Source organism: Herpailurus yagouaroundi, unplaced genomic scaffold, assembly GCF_014898765.1.
Source record: "Herpailurus yagouaroundi ecotype Mexico unplaced genomic scaffold, PumYag 202, whole genome shotgun sequence".
In the NCBI taxonomy this organism is placed as follows: Eukaryota; Metazoa; Chordata; class Mammalia; order Carnivora; family Felidae; genus Herpailurus; species Herpailurus yagouaroundi.
In genome coordinates, this window is record NW_024412433.1 from 15,348,919 (window position 1) to 15,361,507 (window position 12,589).

Sequence of the window (12,589 nt, forward strand, 5' to 3'; positions counted from 1 at the left end):
CATGTGCAGGTTTGGAGAGATGAATCTATACGCCAGAGAAGGCCAAACGTCATGGCCAGCCACCAGCGGCTGGGAAGAGGCAAGGAAGAGTTCTCTGGCAGGTTCCAGAAGGAACATGGCCAGGCTAGCATACCTTGGCTTCAGAGTTCTGGCCTCCAGAGCCGGGAAGGAACAGATTCTCTCGTCGTAAGTCCCCCACTTTGTGGTATTCTGTGACGGCAGCCCCAGGAAACCGGTACACTGATATAGATACAATGAGATTACAAAATAAAGAAGTTTCTGGTTTTTGCCAAAACATGAGACAATTTCAAGACATTTTTTTCTGAAAAATCATTGATTTGGGGGGCTCCTTAGGTGGCTCAGTGGGTTGAGCGTCTGACTCTTTGATTTTGGCTCAGGTCGTGTGATCCCAGGGTCATGGGATGGAACCCTGAGTCCATGCAGAACATGAAGTCTACTTGGGTCCTCTCTCTCTCTCTCTCTCTCCCTCTGCCCCTCTCCCAAACTCTCTAAATTTAAAAATATATATATAGGGGCACCTGGGTGGCTCAGCTGGTTCAGTATCTGACTCTTGATTTCAGCTCAGGTCACGATCTCACAATCATGGGATGGAGCCCCACGTCAGGCTCAGCACTGACAGTGCAGAGCCTACTTGGGATTTTCTCTCTTTCTCAAAATAAACTTAAAAGTAATTACAATAAAAAGATTTAAAAATTACTGATTTTGCTGGGATAAAAAAAATAAAGAAGGTTTAAACTATTCGCACAAATTTGGATTTTTTATGATAGTAGTAATACCATTGTAAAAAAAATTAGTGAAGAAACGCATAAGGAGAAAAACAAGTTAGCTGCAATTTCACAACCACCAGGTTGGCGCATTTCTTGCACACACACACACACACACACACACACACAAATTTTGACCTGAAGTGCCTCTTAATTTTGATTCCAACTTTCTTCCCCCGAATAATTCATAATAGGAAATAATCCTCATGATATAAGAAGTTGCCTATATGATCAATCAAATGCGTGTTCCATGGTATTTAGCTGTTTAGAATTAGGGCAGTCAGGGTGTTTCCAATTGACGGTTACTATAAACAACTTCACAGTCTTTGTCCAACCCAGCCTGAGTGCCCATCCCCTGATCCCCACCAGACCTCCTGTTAAAGCCATCCGCTCATCTCCTCTGACCTTCAGTCTTCATTTCAGACACTGGGTCGTCCTGAGGGCTGACAACATCCAGAATACGGCCATGAGAGTAAACAAAGCGTAAAGGCATTGGAACTATAGGCTTTTATAAATAAAATTTGGAAATCTGGGGCTTCAAATGATTTGGGCCACATAGTGGTAGGTTTTTTCATTCCTGTGTTGATGAAGGCCAGGGAACTGTGCGGTATCCCAGAGCAAATATTTCACAGCTACAATGTTTCTCCCCGGTGGGAAGTCGGGGTCAGGGATGGGAGGAGGTACATATACACCCCTCCCCATGACCCTCTGACTCCTGCCTCGCACTTAAAAATTCTTAACAGGACTATGGTCATTTGGGAAAACTAAAGTGAATAATTTTTTTTTTAATTTTTTAATGTTAATAATGTTAATGTTTATTTTTGAGAGAGACACAGCGTGAGTGGGGGAGGGGCAGAGAGAGAGAGAGAGAGAGAGAATTCACAGCAGGCTCCAGGCTGTCGGCACAGAGCCCAACGCGGGGCCTGAACCCGGGAACTTCAAGGTCACGACCTGAGCCGAAGTCAGATGCTTAACCGACTGAGCCACCCAGGCGCCCCTAAAGTGAAGGATTTTAAAACTCTCCAGGCTTCATAGTAAAGCACAGACACTTTTGAAAGAAAAAGTCTGTGATTTTAAAATACTGAGATGTAAGGCACATAAGTCAGTTTTCCAGGGTCCTCGATAATTTTGTAATTTCTTTCAGATTGTAAAGAGGTCCTGAGATCAAAAAGTTAGAGCACTCCTGGCTTACCACGTGGAAAATTAAACAGGTAGGAAATCCTCGGGTTGTAAAATACGATAGTCTTTAGGGACTGCCCCTTCCTCACCCAACATGTGAGCATTCATGCAAGTTAAAAAAAAATGTGAAAAACTGGGGAAATCTTTAGCTATAAGGCGTCTTTTAGTCAACATCAAAGCATTTACACTGGAGAGACTCCACAAATGTAGGAAATCGTAGGAAAATCTTCACTTGTGTCTTGCCTTTGATTAAACAGAAAAGCTCACACGGAGATTTCTATGAAGAAACCCTGTGAGGGCAGGCAGTGGGGTAAACTTGCAACTCAACCCTCTCTTTCCAGAGGACACGTTCTAAAGAGAGAATCTTAAAAAGCACTCACTGCAGAAGAACTTTCAGCATCGAAAAACTATTGGAAATGATACCTTATTTCTGTACAGTAATCCGTTCAGGAAAAGCTTCAATCGGACACGTCTCATTGCATAACCTATAGAACTCACGCAGGAGTCATTTTTCTCCACAAAGAAACGAGGATTAACTTAACAAGGCATCGCCAAATGGAAAAGTTGCGTCCTTATGAATCCCACCAAGTCAACAGTATTATTCAAAGGTATCCGTAAACAAGGATGTTAATGGGAGCTTGCTGGAAAGTGTTTTGAAAAGTCAGAACTGGGGCGCCTGGGTGGCGCAGTCGGTTAAGCCTCCGACTTCAGCCAGGTCACGATCTCGCGGTCCGTGAGTTCGAGCCCCGCGTCAGGCTCTGGGCTGATGGCTCGGAGCCTGGAGCCTGTTTCCGATTCTGTGTCTCCCTCTCTCTCTCTGCCCCTCCCCCGTTCATGCTCTGTCTCTCTCTGTCCCAAAAATAAATAAACGTTGAAAAGTCAGAACTAGCAACATGCATGTAACATTAGACGCAGACACAGACATGCATTGTAGTTATAATTATGTTAACATTTGATTCCCTCAAGAAAAGTTACAGATGGGGCGCCTGGGTGGCGCAGCTGGTTAAGCGTCCAACTTCAGCCAGGTCACGATCTCGCGGTCCGTGAGTTCGAGCCCCGCGTCGGGCTCTGGGCTGATGGCTCAGAGCCTGGAGCCTGTTTCCGATTCTATGTCTCCCTCTCTCTCTGCCCCTCCCCTGTTCATGCTCTGTCTCTCTCTGTCCCAAAAATAAATAAACGTTGAAAAAATTTTTTTAAAAATAAATAAATAAAAATAAAATAGAAAAGTTACAGAATGCCCACTCAGGGAACCATGGACCATTATGAAGAGCCTGCAGTTAGAGGGGATTTCCAAACAGAAGTGCCTTTGGAGCATACATGCTTGTAAGTAGACAGATTAGAACCAGAGACAAGTTTTGGTTTTGTTTGGGGGGCGGGAGACGGTCAGACTGATAACGTATCACTTAAGTCAGACTGTACATGTTACCTAGATGGTAATCAGAAAAATCTTTCCATGACAATATCAACCTACCGTATTATCCTAAAGTTATAGGTGTTACTTAGTGTGGTATTAAGTGACTAATGTTGGGGCGCCTGGGTGGCGCAGCCGGTTAAGCGTCCGACTTCAGCCAGGTCACGATCTCGCGGTCCGGGAGTTCGAGCCCCGAGTCGGGCTCTGGGCTGATGGCTCAGAGCCTGGAGCCTGTTTCTGATTCTGTGTCTCCCTCTCTCTCTGCCCCTCCCCCGTTCATGCTCTGTCTCTCTCTGTTCCAAAAAAATAAACGTTAAAAAAAAAAAAAAATTTAAGCGACTGTTTAAAACAATATGAGCCAAGTTGATGACAGAGAAATGAGGCACCATTATATCTAAACTGATGCAAAACACAATGAAGCTGCTAGATCCTTTTTGTTACAGTTGCAGGATTCCATACAACCACGTGCTTTTATAGAAGTGCTACCTTAGCCTAAAGGTCCACATACCTGGGGTTTCATCAGAAACAAACATCAAGTGGCCGCTGAAGACGGGGAGGGGTTGGTCTCGGAGACATCATGGCAGGATGGAATTCTTCCACAATTACAGGATTAAATGTTGGCATAAAACCTTGATTTATGCCACATTGCTTTTAATCCCCACCCCCCACACACAAATTTTATCATCTCTAATTCAACACGTCATGCTATGTGAATATTCTAAGTGTAGAAAACATTTTATCAGTACCACCATCTGCGGAGTCAAAACCATAATGGAAAGGAGGCATCAGGAAGGGTGAGAGAAGGGGAGAACAGAAGAATGCTATAGGAAACAAAGTCAATTAAGAGCAGAATTTCTAAGATTAAAAAGTTCCCAGGGCGCCTGGGTGGCTCAGTGGGTTCAGCGTCCGACTTCGGCTCAGGTCATGATCTTGCCGGTCTGTGGGTTCAAGCCCTGCGTTGGGCTCTGTGCTGACAGCTCAGAGCCTGGAGCTGCTTCGGATTCTGTGTCTCCCTCTCACTCTCTGACCCTCCCCCGCTCACATGCTCTCTTTCTCAAAAATAAACACTTAAAAAAAAAAAAAAATGTTTCTTAGTTCCCTTCAAATGGATTGGCTAGGCCAAGAAAGAAAATTCTCCAAACTCCTTTTTCAACAAGTATTTCAGGACTGTCAATTAACGTTTGACTTTATTATAGTTTTTTTGAATAAAACAAAATGTTGAGTTTTAATATCAGAAAGTTTTTACTTATCTTTATTCTTCAAACTTCGTATCAAGTTACAAATGAATAGTCTGTACCATGAAGCTCTGTTGCTTATGATGTACACTTCCCCGGGCGGAAAACAGCAATAACCAAGAATACACAGAAAATGAACTCGTAGTGAAGAACCAGCTGTTAAGTATAGAGAAAGGACACATTACATTTCAGCGTGGCCCAATACGTATACTGTTAAAAGTGAATCCCCTTTAAAACATCACCGATGTACCTAATACTCTTACAAAAGAAAGAACTCAAAGAGAGTTTTTTTTTTTTTTTTTGTCGTTTTAAAGTTGTATCACAGGGAGTAACTGCTTAAAAACTGTAAAATGTTGTGATTTTACCAGCAAAAAGTTACTCCAGGATAATCTTTTTTTTAAACATGGCTGAAAAAATTGCAAGCTTTAGAGAACACCATGGATATCAGATCCATTATTTAAAAACAAGCAGTACTCATAGAGGCCACTTTCAGTTTTGTTCTGTTGTAAAAACCTGTTTAATTGCAGCTGAAAAATCCCAGCAGGAGAGGTTGCGGAAGCCGGGCGAGAGGAGGAGTGGAGTTAGCCACAAATCTGCCCTGTAGAAACCCCTCCACTTACTGTAACAGGAAAGGCTGAAGAATTCTGTTGTAACTTCCTTCCAGAAAACAAGTTCTTTGGAATCATTCTCTGAGGGTCTATGGTCTATTTTCAGATGTATTGGATTTAGCAACTTATTTTGAAATTCTTCAAAGTTTTTCTCCCCAGGCATCTTTTGGCTAAGCCGGTATTTTCTATAACAAAACTTTCCTTGTTGGGTTTTTGTTTTGGTTTTTACACCAACTGGTTCTTTTTGAAAGGGTGATATTAAAATATATCATTTTTAAAATATATCACAGAGTCATTTGTTTGAAAGTGGATTCTCCTCACTTAATTTCACATTCTGCTGTGGCATGACACCCGGCATCTGGGATTTTAGGATTCAAAGGAATCATAAAAAAATGGAAGAAAAACGGAAGTAGATGCAGATTAAACCAGCCTTCATCGATGCTTCCGAAAAGAAACAACTTTTATTCTGAATCAGGGGTAAGCGGCACAGTCACCTGAAGCTGTTTCAAGTCACAATTATATTGTTCTCTCTCCTTTGAAGCACTGAACCTTTTTTTCTAAATACAACTTCAAGTCATTTGAAAGCAAATAATAATACTAAAGATCAAGCATCAGAAACAAATTCTCCACCCACCCTTTCATTTTTAGATTCCCAACATCCTGCTATGTTCCATTTCATTTCTTTCATGGTTTAACTTCTTGGCAATTTTCCCAAACTTTATGAAAATTTAAACTATGACAAGGAGAAATGCACTCCAAACATAACACAAATAGACACAAATACGAGAGAAAAGTTCAAAACACAACACCGTATTGCAGGATCTCCAAACATGACGTGTATGTGACATGACCAAAAGCTACATGGCCCTGGGTCTCAACACTCCCACTATGCTACACAGATCTACATTCAGAACTTTTTCTTCTTTTTTCTTTGATGCCTAAAGTAACTGAGAAACAAGAAAATAACCAATATAACATTTAAAAAAAAACATGGTACCTATGTTTAAGTCTTGAACACCTCTTCCTTCGTTGGTGCAATATTACTCTTGATAAATGCTCAAATAACACTAGGCAAGCAACGAAAAGCACACGAAAAGACTTACTATGTTATCATACAAGCAGTGTTTTTGGAATCATAAATAACTCCTACAGTAACATAAAACACCTACAAATTAAATCTTAAGTCACCTCGGTATAAAGTGAATTAAATTCTCCTGTATCTTAGTCAGAATGCCAGTATGAGAAGCATTCTACATGTTCTCAGTTTCTGTTTCACAGGAAGGGTAAGGTGCTTTTTTAATAAGCTGCCGACAGACACACACACACACACACACACAACCAGTGCAAACTATCAAGAGGAAAAACATCCTAATTTTGCAATGAGACAGGATTACACATCTCGACTCAAAGTCCAGAAGCGGACAGAATAATCTCCCAGGATTGATGTGCTGTAAATACAGACAACTCAGCGTACATACGGTCGATAGGTTTCTATGCTTTGTGTTTTAAATTCCACCCCAATTTCTAGGATTGCTTCCAACTCTTAAAAAAAAAAAAACAAAAACAAAAAAACCCAGCTAAGGTATCTTCCTGTTTTTGAAGCTACCTAGAAGACCCCGAACATTCTGAACATCAGCTACTGGACGCTAATTATCCACTGGTGCTACATCTGCCGTGTTTTCTTCTTTGCTACTGAACCTAACACCCTAGTGCTATTTCGTTTCATGCAGCACCAACCAAACTGCATTGTTTCCCTAATAAAAAATAAATACATAAAGAAGACGCTGCCAGGCATATATTCACAAGGTCTCAATTTCTCAAAACATAAGCGTGGGTATATTTATTTCTCTCAAATGCATACAAGACAATAATTACACAGCAACAAATCTTTTGTTCAACAATGATTTGATTCATAAGCGTCTGAATTTACATAATTTCACATCCATACCCTTGCATTTTTAAATACTGTAAGTAAAAAAGCCCCCCAAATAACCAATTCTTATATTTCCTATTTATCCCTCTGTACATCCAAACTTTAAAAAGTTACAAACTCAACATTATACAGAACATATAAATCATGTTTAAAAACTTGAGGTTTTAAAATCACCATTCCCCAAAATGATTCGGAAAGTCCTCATGCTGACAAGTGCAGTCCTAGGTGGTAGGTTGGAAAGGGGCAAGAAAGAAGAGGCAGACACCAGTTTGCTGTCTTAATGTTTTACTAATCCTGTCAGTAAAAATGGCGACGTCATGAGAAGTAACAGTTTAGGCTTTAATACGAAGAATGGGGTTTGCCTCACAGCTGGAGACACGCGCTTCAAGTATTTTCCTATTTGATCTGAGCTCCCTGTAGCAAACCGTGCTGAGAGAGAAGAACTACTTTCTTCCGTACATCCGCTCAATGTCCGCCTGGTAATGTGTTTTAAGCTCTTTGCGTTTCAGCTTGAAGGCGTCTGTCACCAGGCCGGTTTCGGGGGTCCACGGTTCAGGGCTCAAACGAATTTTTACTGGAATTTCAAATTTTTCTAGACTTGCTGGGATGGTGGAAAAGAAAAAAATAAAACATAAATGCAAAGGCATGAAAAATGTGCAATTATGATTCTTAGCGAACAGTGTAACTTCCCCAATCTTTGGTGAACACCCAACATCCCACGAACCTCGCTCGTGATAATCCATGCCTCAAAAAAGGCTAGGAGAAGTACAAAGAAACAAATAAACAAAAAAATAGATACGTATGAGAACTGTAATAGCAAAAAGCCATTTAAAAAATCTACCTGACCGCCAACAGAATGAGTTGGATTAAGTTAAGATACAGGCACATAGGGCGCCCGGGTGGCTCAGTCAGTTAACCGTCGGATTTCGGCTCAGGTCAGGATCTCACAACTCACAATCATGAGATCGAGCCCCACGTCAAAAACAAAAACAAAAAATGGAATATAATAGGCATAAAATGGAATATAATTCAGTCATTAAAAATGAGTTAGATCTATATGGCATGGGTATGTAATGATATGAGCAATATATCGTTAGGCTAAAAATAGGTAGTTTTTTTTAATACTAGACAAATGTTACACAGGTAGATATTCAGGACGAGAAGGATACACACCAAACCATAAAACGGACACCTCTGGGGCCTAACATGGAGGATTAAGGAAAAAAGCAAATGTCACACACCTATTTGTTTCGAGTTTACTGTAAAGAGCATAATCACTTTAACTAATAAAGTTTAAAGAGGACCCTGTCATTGAACCTTGTCAGCATATTCAGCAGAAGCTATGACGACACAATGTTTGCTTGCTATCGTGTTCCTAACACACTGTTGGACACGCAGGAGATTCTCAATAGCAGAGGGCTGGAGAGGGAGAGAGGGATGGGAAAGGAAAGCGAGGGATGGGGACAGGGAGGGAAAACAGGGAGATGTTGTTTTGAAGGAATATGTTTCTTTAATAAGAAGGGCTTATTTTTCAGCATTCATTCAACAAATAAATATCCACTGAAAAAATACCGCGTAGAGCGCTTTACTAAGCACTCTTTAAAAAATACAAAAAACGGGGTGCGTGGGTGGCTCAGTCAGTTAAGCATCCGACTTCTGTTCAGTTCATGATCTTGCAGTTTGTGGGTCGGGCTCTGTGCTAACAGCTCAGGTCACGATCTCACAGTTCATGGGTTGGAGCCCCGTGTAGGGTTCTGTGCCGACAGCTCGGAGCCTGGAGCCTGCTTCAGATTCTGTGTCTCCCCCTCTCTCTGCCCCTGCCCTGCTCATGCTCTGTCTCTGTCTCTCAATAATAAATAAACGTTGAAAAAAAAAATTTTTTTTTAATACAAAGATAGTTTCTGTTCTCAAGTGGTATTACAATCTAACAAGGATAAAGAGGTAAACAGGTAAATACACGCTTACTCGCTCACTAAACTGAAGACAGGTAAGTGCCTTGGGAGCAAAAGAGATATTCATTTTAACTTGTAAACATAAACACTGACATACCAAGGTTTTCTTCTTGGAAGATTACAACTATTTCAGGAGTGGTACAATAGGAGAAGCTGGGTAGGATTCAGTAGGCAGAGAAGGAAAGATTAGGACCTGAGGTCCCCCGGTAGGGAAGAAAACACATCTTCTGGAACAATGTTGGGAGTGTCTGACCACAGCAAACCCCCTCAGGCATTAAGGTTCCACTTAAGAATGTAACAGACCCCACCGGCTCCCCCTCAGGTTCCCCTCAGGAATCTGACTCAAGACCTGACTAAAAAGTAAGTTGCAGACTTACTTTTAGGTATGACCCGTAAGGAAAAGATGTGCCCACAGACCACCCCTCACACAGTGGAATCGGGCCAATCAGAACTGGACAACGCAGCACCTTGACTTATCCAGCCAGCAAGGGTAGGACCTGAGAGGGGGGGCGGTGACCAGAACCTTATAAAACAAGGACCCTCGCCTACAGCCGCGGCCATTCACTTTCCAATGTCCTCTCTGTAAAGGCGGCTTTCCTACCATTCTTCCTTTCTGATCTTACCCCAGTCAACTTCCTCCTGCTGCTCATTCAGTGCCCACTTCTTCATTCTTCAAAGCAGCGGGACAACGAACCTTGGGCATTGAGGTAAAAGTCCTACAACAGTGGGGCACTTGGGTGGCTCAGTCAGTTAAGTGTCCGACTCTTAATTTCAGCTTAGGTCATGATCTCGCAGTTTGAGTTCAAGCCCCACATCAGGCTCTGCGCTAACAGGGCAGAACCTGCCTGGGGTTCTCTCTCCCTCTCTCTCTGTCCCTCCTCTGTTTGCTCTCTCTCTCTCTCTCTCTCTCTCTCTCTCTCTGTCCCTCCTCTGTCTGCTCGCTCGCTCTCTCTCTCTCTCTCTCTCTCTGTCAAAATGAATGAATAAACTTAAAAAAAAAAACAACTTTAAAGTAAAAAAAAAAAAAAAACCAACTATTTCAAGAGTGCTTTGCTAGAGGGAAAACCACTGTTAGCAAAAGCAGCCGGGCCCGGACCTCAGGACTCAAGGGGCAGAGGAGTCTGGCACTCCGGAGATGTGGGAGAGACTAAAAAGCACACACTGGAGACCACGTTTAAGGTTTTCAATCTCGAAATGCTCAGTACTGGACTCTGTGCCTTGACTCGAGATTATGTCATGTGTAGTGATAGCCTCCACTCGGGAAAATAAATGCAGCTACAGCTACGTGACCCGTCGGAGGAACGAGCGCTGTAATGGGAATAGTCCTTTTTTATTTTGTGTCTGTACATATGTTAAAGCAACTATTTATATTTTCTTCCTTCTTATTCTCTGTCATAACAGACATTTAAAAACTTTGTATCACTGTATTTAAGTTACAGGAGGGGCCCCTGGGTGACTCAGTCGGTTGAGCGTCCCACTTCGGCTCAAGTCACAATCTTGTGGTTTGTGGGTTCAGACCCCGTGTCGGGCTCTGTGCTGACAGCTTAGAGCCTGGAGCCTGCTTGGGATTCTGTCTCCCTCTCTCTCTGCCCCTCCCCCACTCGTGCTCTGTCTCTCTCTCTCTCTCTCAAAAATAAGTAAAAACATTAAAAAAATTTAAGTGACAGGATATCACAGAAGACAAGAAGAGTAAAAATCACTCACACAGTGTGTACCCTCTTCTGCAGAAAAGGCTGATGTGTTTTCAGTTGTGTGCAGGGCGGACGTAGCACATCAGGGGGGACTCTTTGTTACTGTCCTTGCTTAGAAATCAACTAAGCTCTAAGGAGATGTACACGGGGGCCAGGCTGACAAGTCGCGGACTGGGAAGGTCCATCTTATGTATCGACCGGGCTACATCCGAGTTCCCAGTTATTCAGTTGAACGCTAGTCTACGGGTTGAAGATATTTTGTACATATGATTAAGTCCATAATCAGTCTGCTTTATAGGAGGAAAACTGTCCCAGATAAACAGTGGGTCCAATTCGGTCCAATGAAAGGCCGTAGGAGCAGAGCTGAGGCAGTCTGCCCTTATGGATTCCCAGCTTTGCCTAGTCGGCCCCCAAAGATCTCAGAAACCAAGTCTCCACAGTAAGTCTCTGTCTCTATAACCTACTAATTCAGAAGACAGAGCATTTTACTTAAGAATGAGGTTGGATCCCTTCTTCACATCACATAAAAATGAACTCATGTGGATCCAGTAAGAGCTAAAAGTAAGAGCTGAAACTAAAGCTCTTAGAATGAAACACAGGACTGTCATTTGAGTTAGGCAGTGGTTTCTCACATGTGGCACCAGAAGCAAAAGCAACAGAAGGGGGTAAAATGTATCCTTCAACATTAAAGCTCTTCTACTTCAAAGGATACCATGAAAGAAAGTAAAAACACAGGGACGGATGCCTGGGTAGCTCAGTCCCTTAAGCGTCCTACTCTTGATTTCGGCTCAGGTCACGATCTCACAATTTGTGGGTTGAAGGCCCACGTCGGGCTCTGTGCTGACAGCTCAGAGCCTGGAGCCTGGAGCCTCCCTCTCTCTGCCCCTCCTCCACTTGTTTTCTCTGTCTCTGTCTCTGTCTCTCTCTCAAAATAAATTAACATTAAAAAAAGTAAAAATACAGCCCACAGAATGGGAAAAAATATTTACAAATTTCTTATCAGGTTACAGTGTCGTGTCTGGAATATATAAAGAACTTGTACAACTCAATAATAAAAAGGCAATCCTATTTAAAAAATGGGCAAAGTCCAGCTTCGGCTCAGGTCATGATCTCGCAGTTTGTGAGTTCAAGCCCCGAGTCGGGCTCTGTGCTGACAGGGCAGAGCCTGGAGCCTGCTTTGGATTCTGTGTTTCCTCCTCTCTCTCTGCCCCTCCCCCACTCATGCTCTGTCTCTCTCAAGAATAAATAAGCTTAAAAAAAAATTTTTTTTAAATGGGCAAAGGATCTGAATAGATATTTCTCTAGAAGATATACAATGGCTACTAAATACAAGGAAAGATGCTCAACATCATTAGCCACCAGGAAAATATAAATCAAAACCACAAGACCCCATACTTCATACCCAGTAGGATGGCTAGAAGCCAAAGGATGAACAGTAACTAACAAGTGTTGCGAGGCTGTGGGGAAACCAGAAGCCGACACTGATGGGAATGGTGAGAGGATGTCCCCATTTTAGAAAACAGTTTGGGAAATACTTGGAAAAAAGTATTCTGGTAAACAGTCTGGTACTTCCTCAAAAGGTTAAACATAAAGTTAACACAGGCCTAGCAACTCCACCCCGATGTATCTTCCCAGAAGGGAGCACGGCCACACAAAACCTGCACCTGAATGTTCAGAGCAGCATTATTCATTACCAACCCAAAGCAGAACAACCCAGATGTCCCAGTCTCGTTGTGGCCCCCAACACACACACACACACACACACACACACACACACACACACACACACACACAC

At 42.4% G+C, this 12,589-nt stretch overlaps 1 protein-coding gene across 5 annotated transcripts in view; it reads right to left on the bottom strand.

Annotated features, from left to right (window-relative positions):
- Nucleotides 1-5,660: 5,660 nt before the first annotated feature.
- The window catches only part of ACSL3 (acyl-CoA synthetase long chain family member 3), a 79,293-nt gene continuing 72,364 nt past the window's right edge, over nucleotides 5,661-12,589 (bottom strand). For 4 of the 5 annotated variants that reach the window (XM_040450882.1, XM_040450879.1, XM_040450881.1 and 1 more), the window contains one exon: nucleotides 6,221-7,752. In XM_040450882.1, coding sequence (XP_040306816.1) covers nucleotides 7,595-7,752 — 158 coding nt within the window. In that variant the 3' untranslated portion in view covers nucleotides 6,221-7,594. Of the gene's footprint in view, nucleotides 7,753-12,589 lie in introns of all 5 variants that reach the window. The other variant, XM_040450883.1, reaches the window with a different exon arrangement.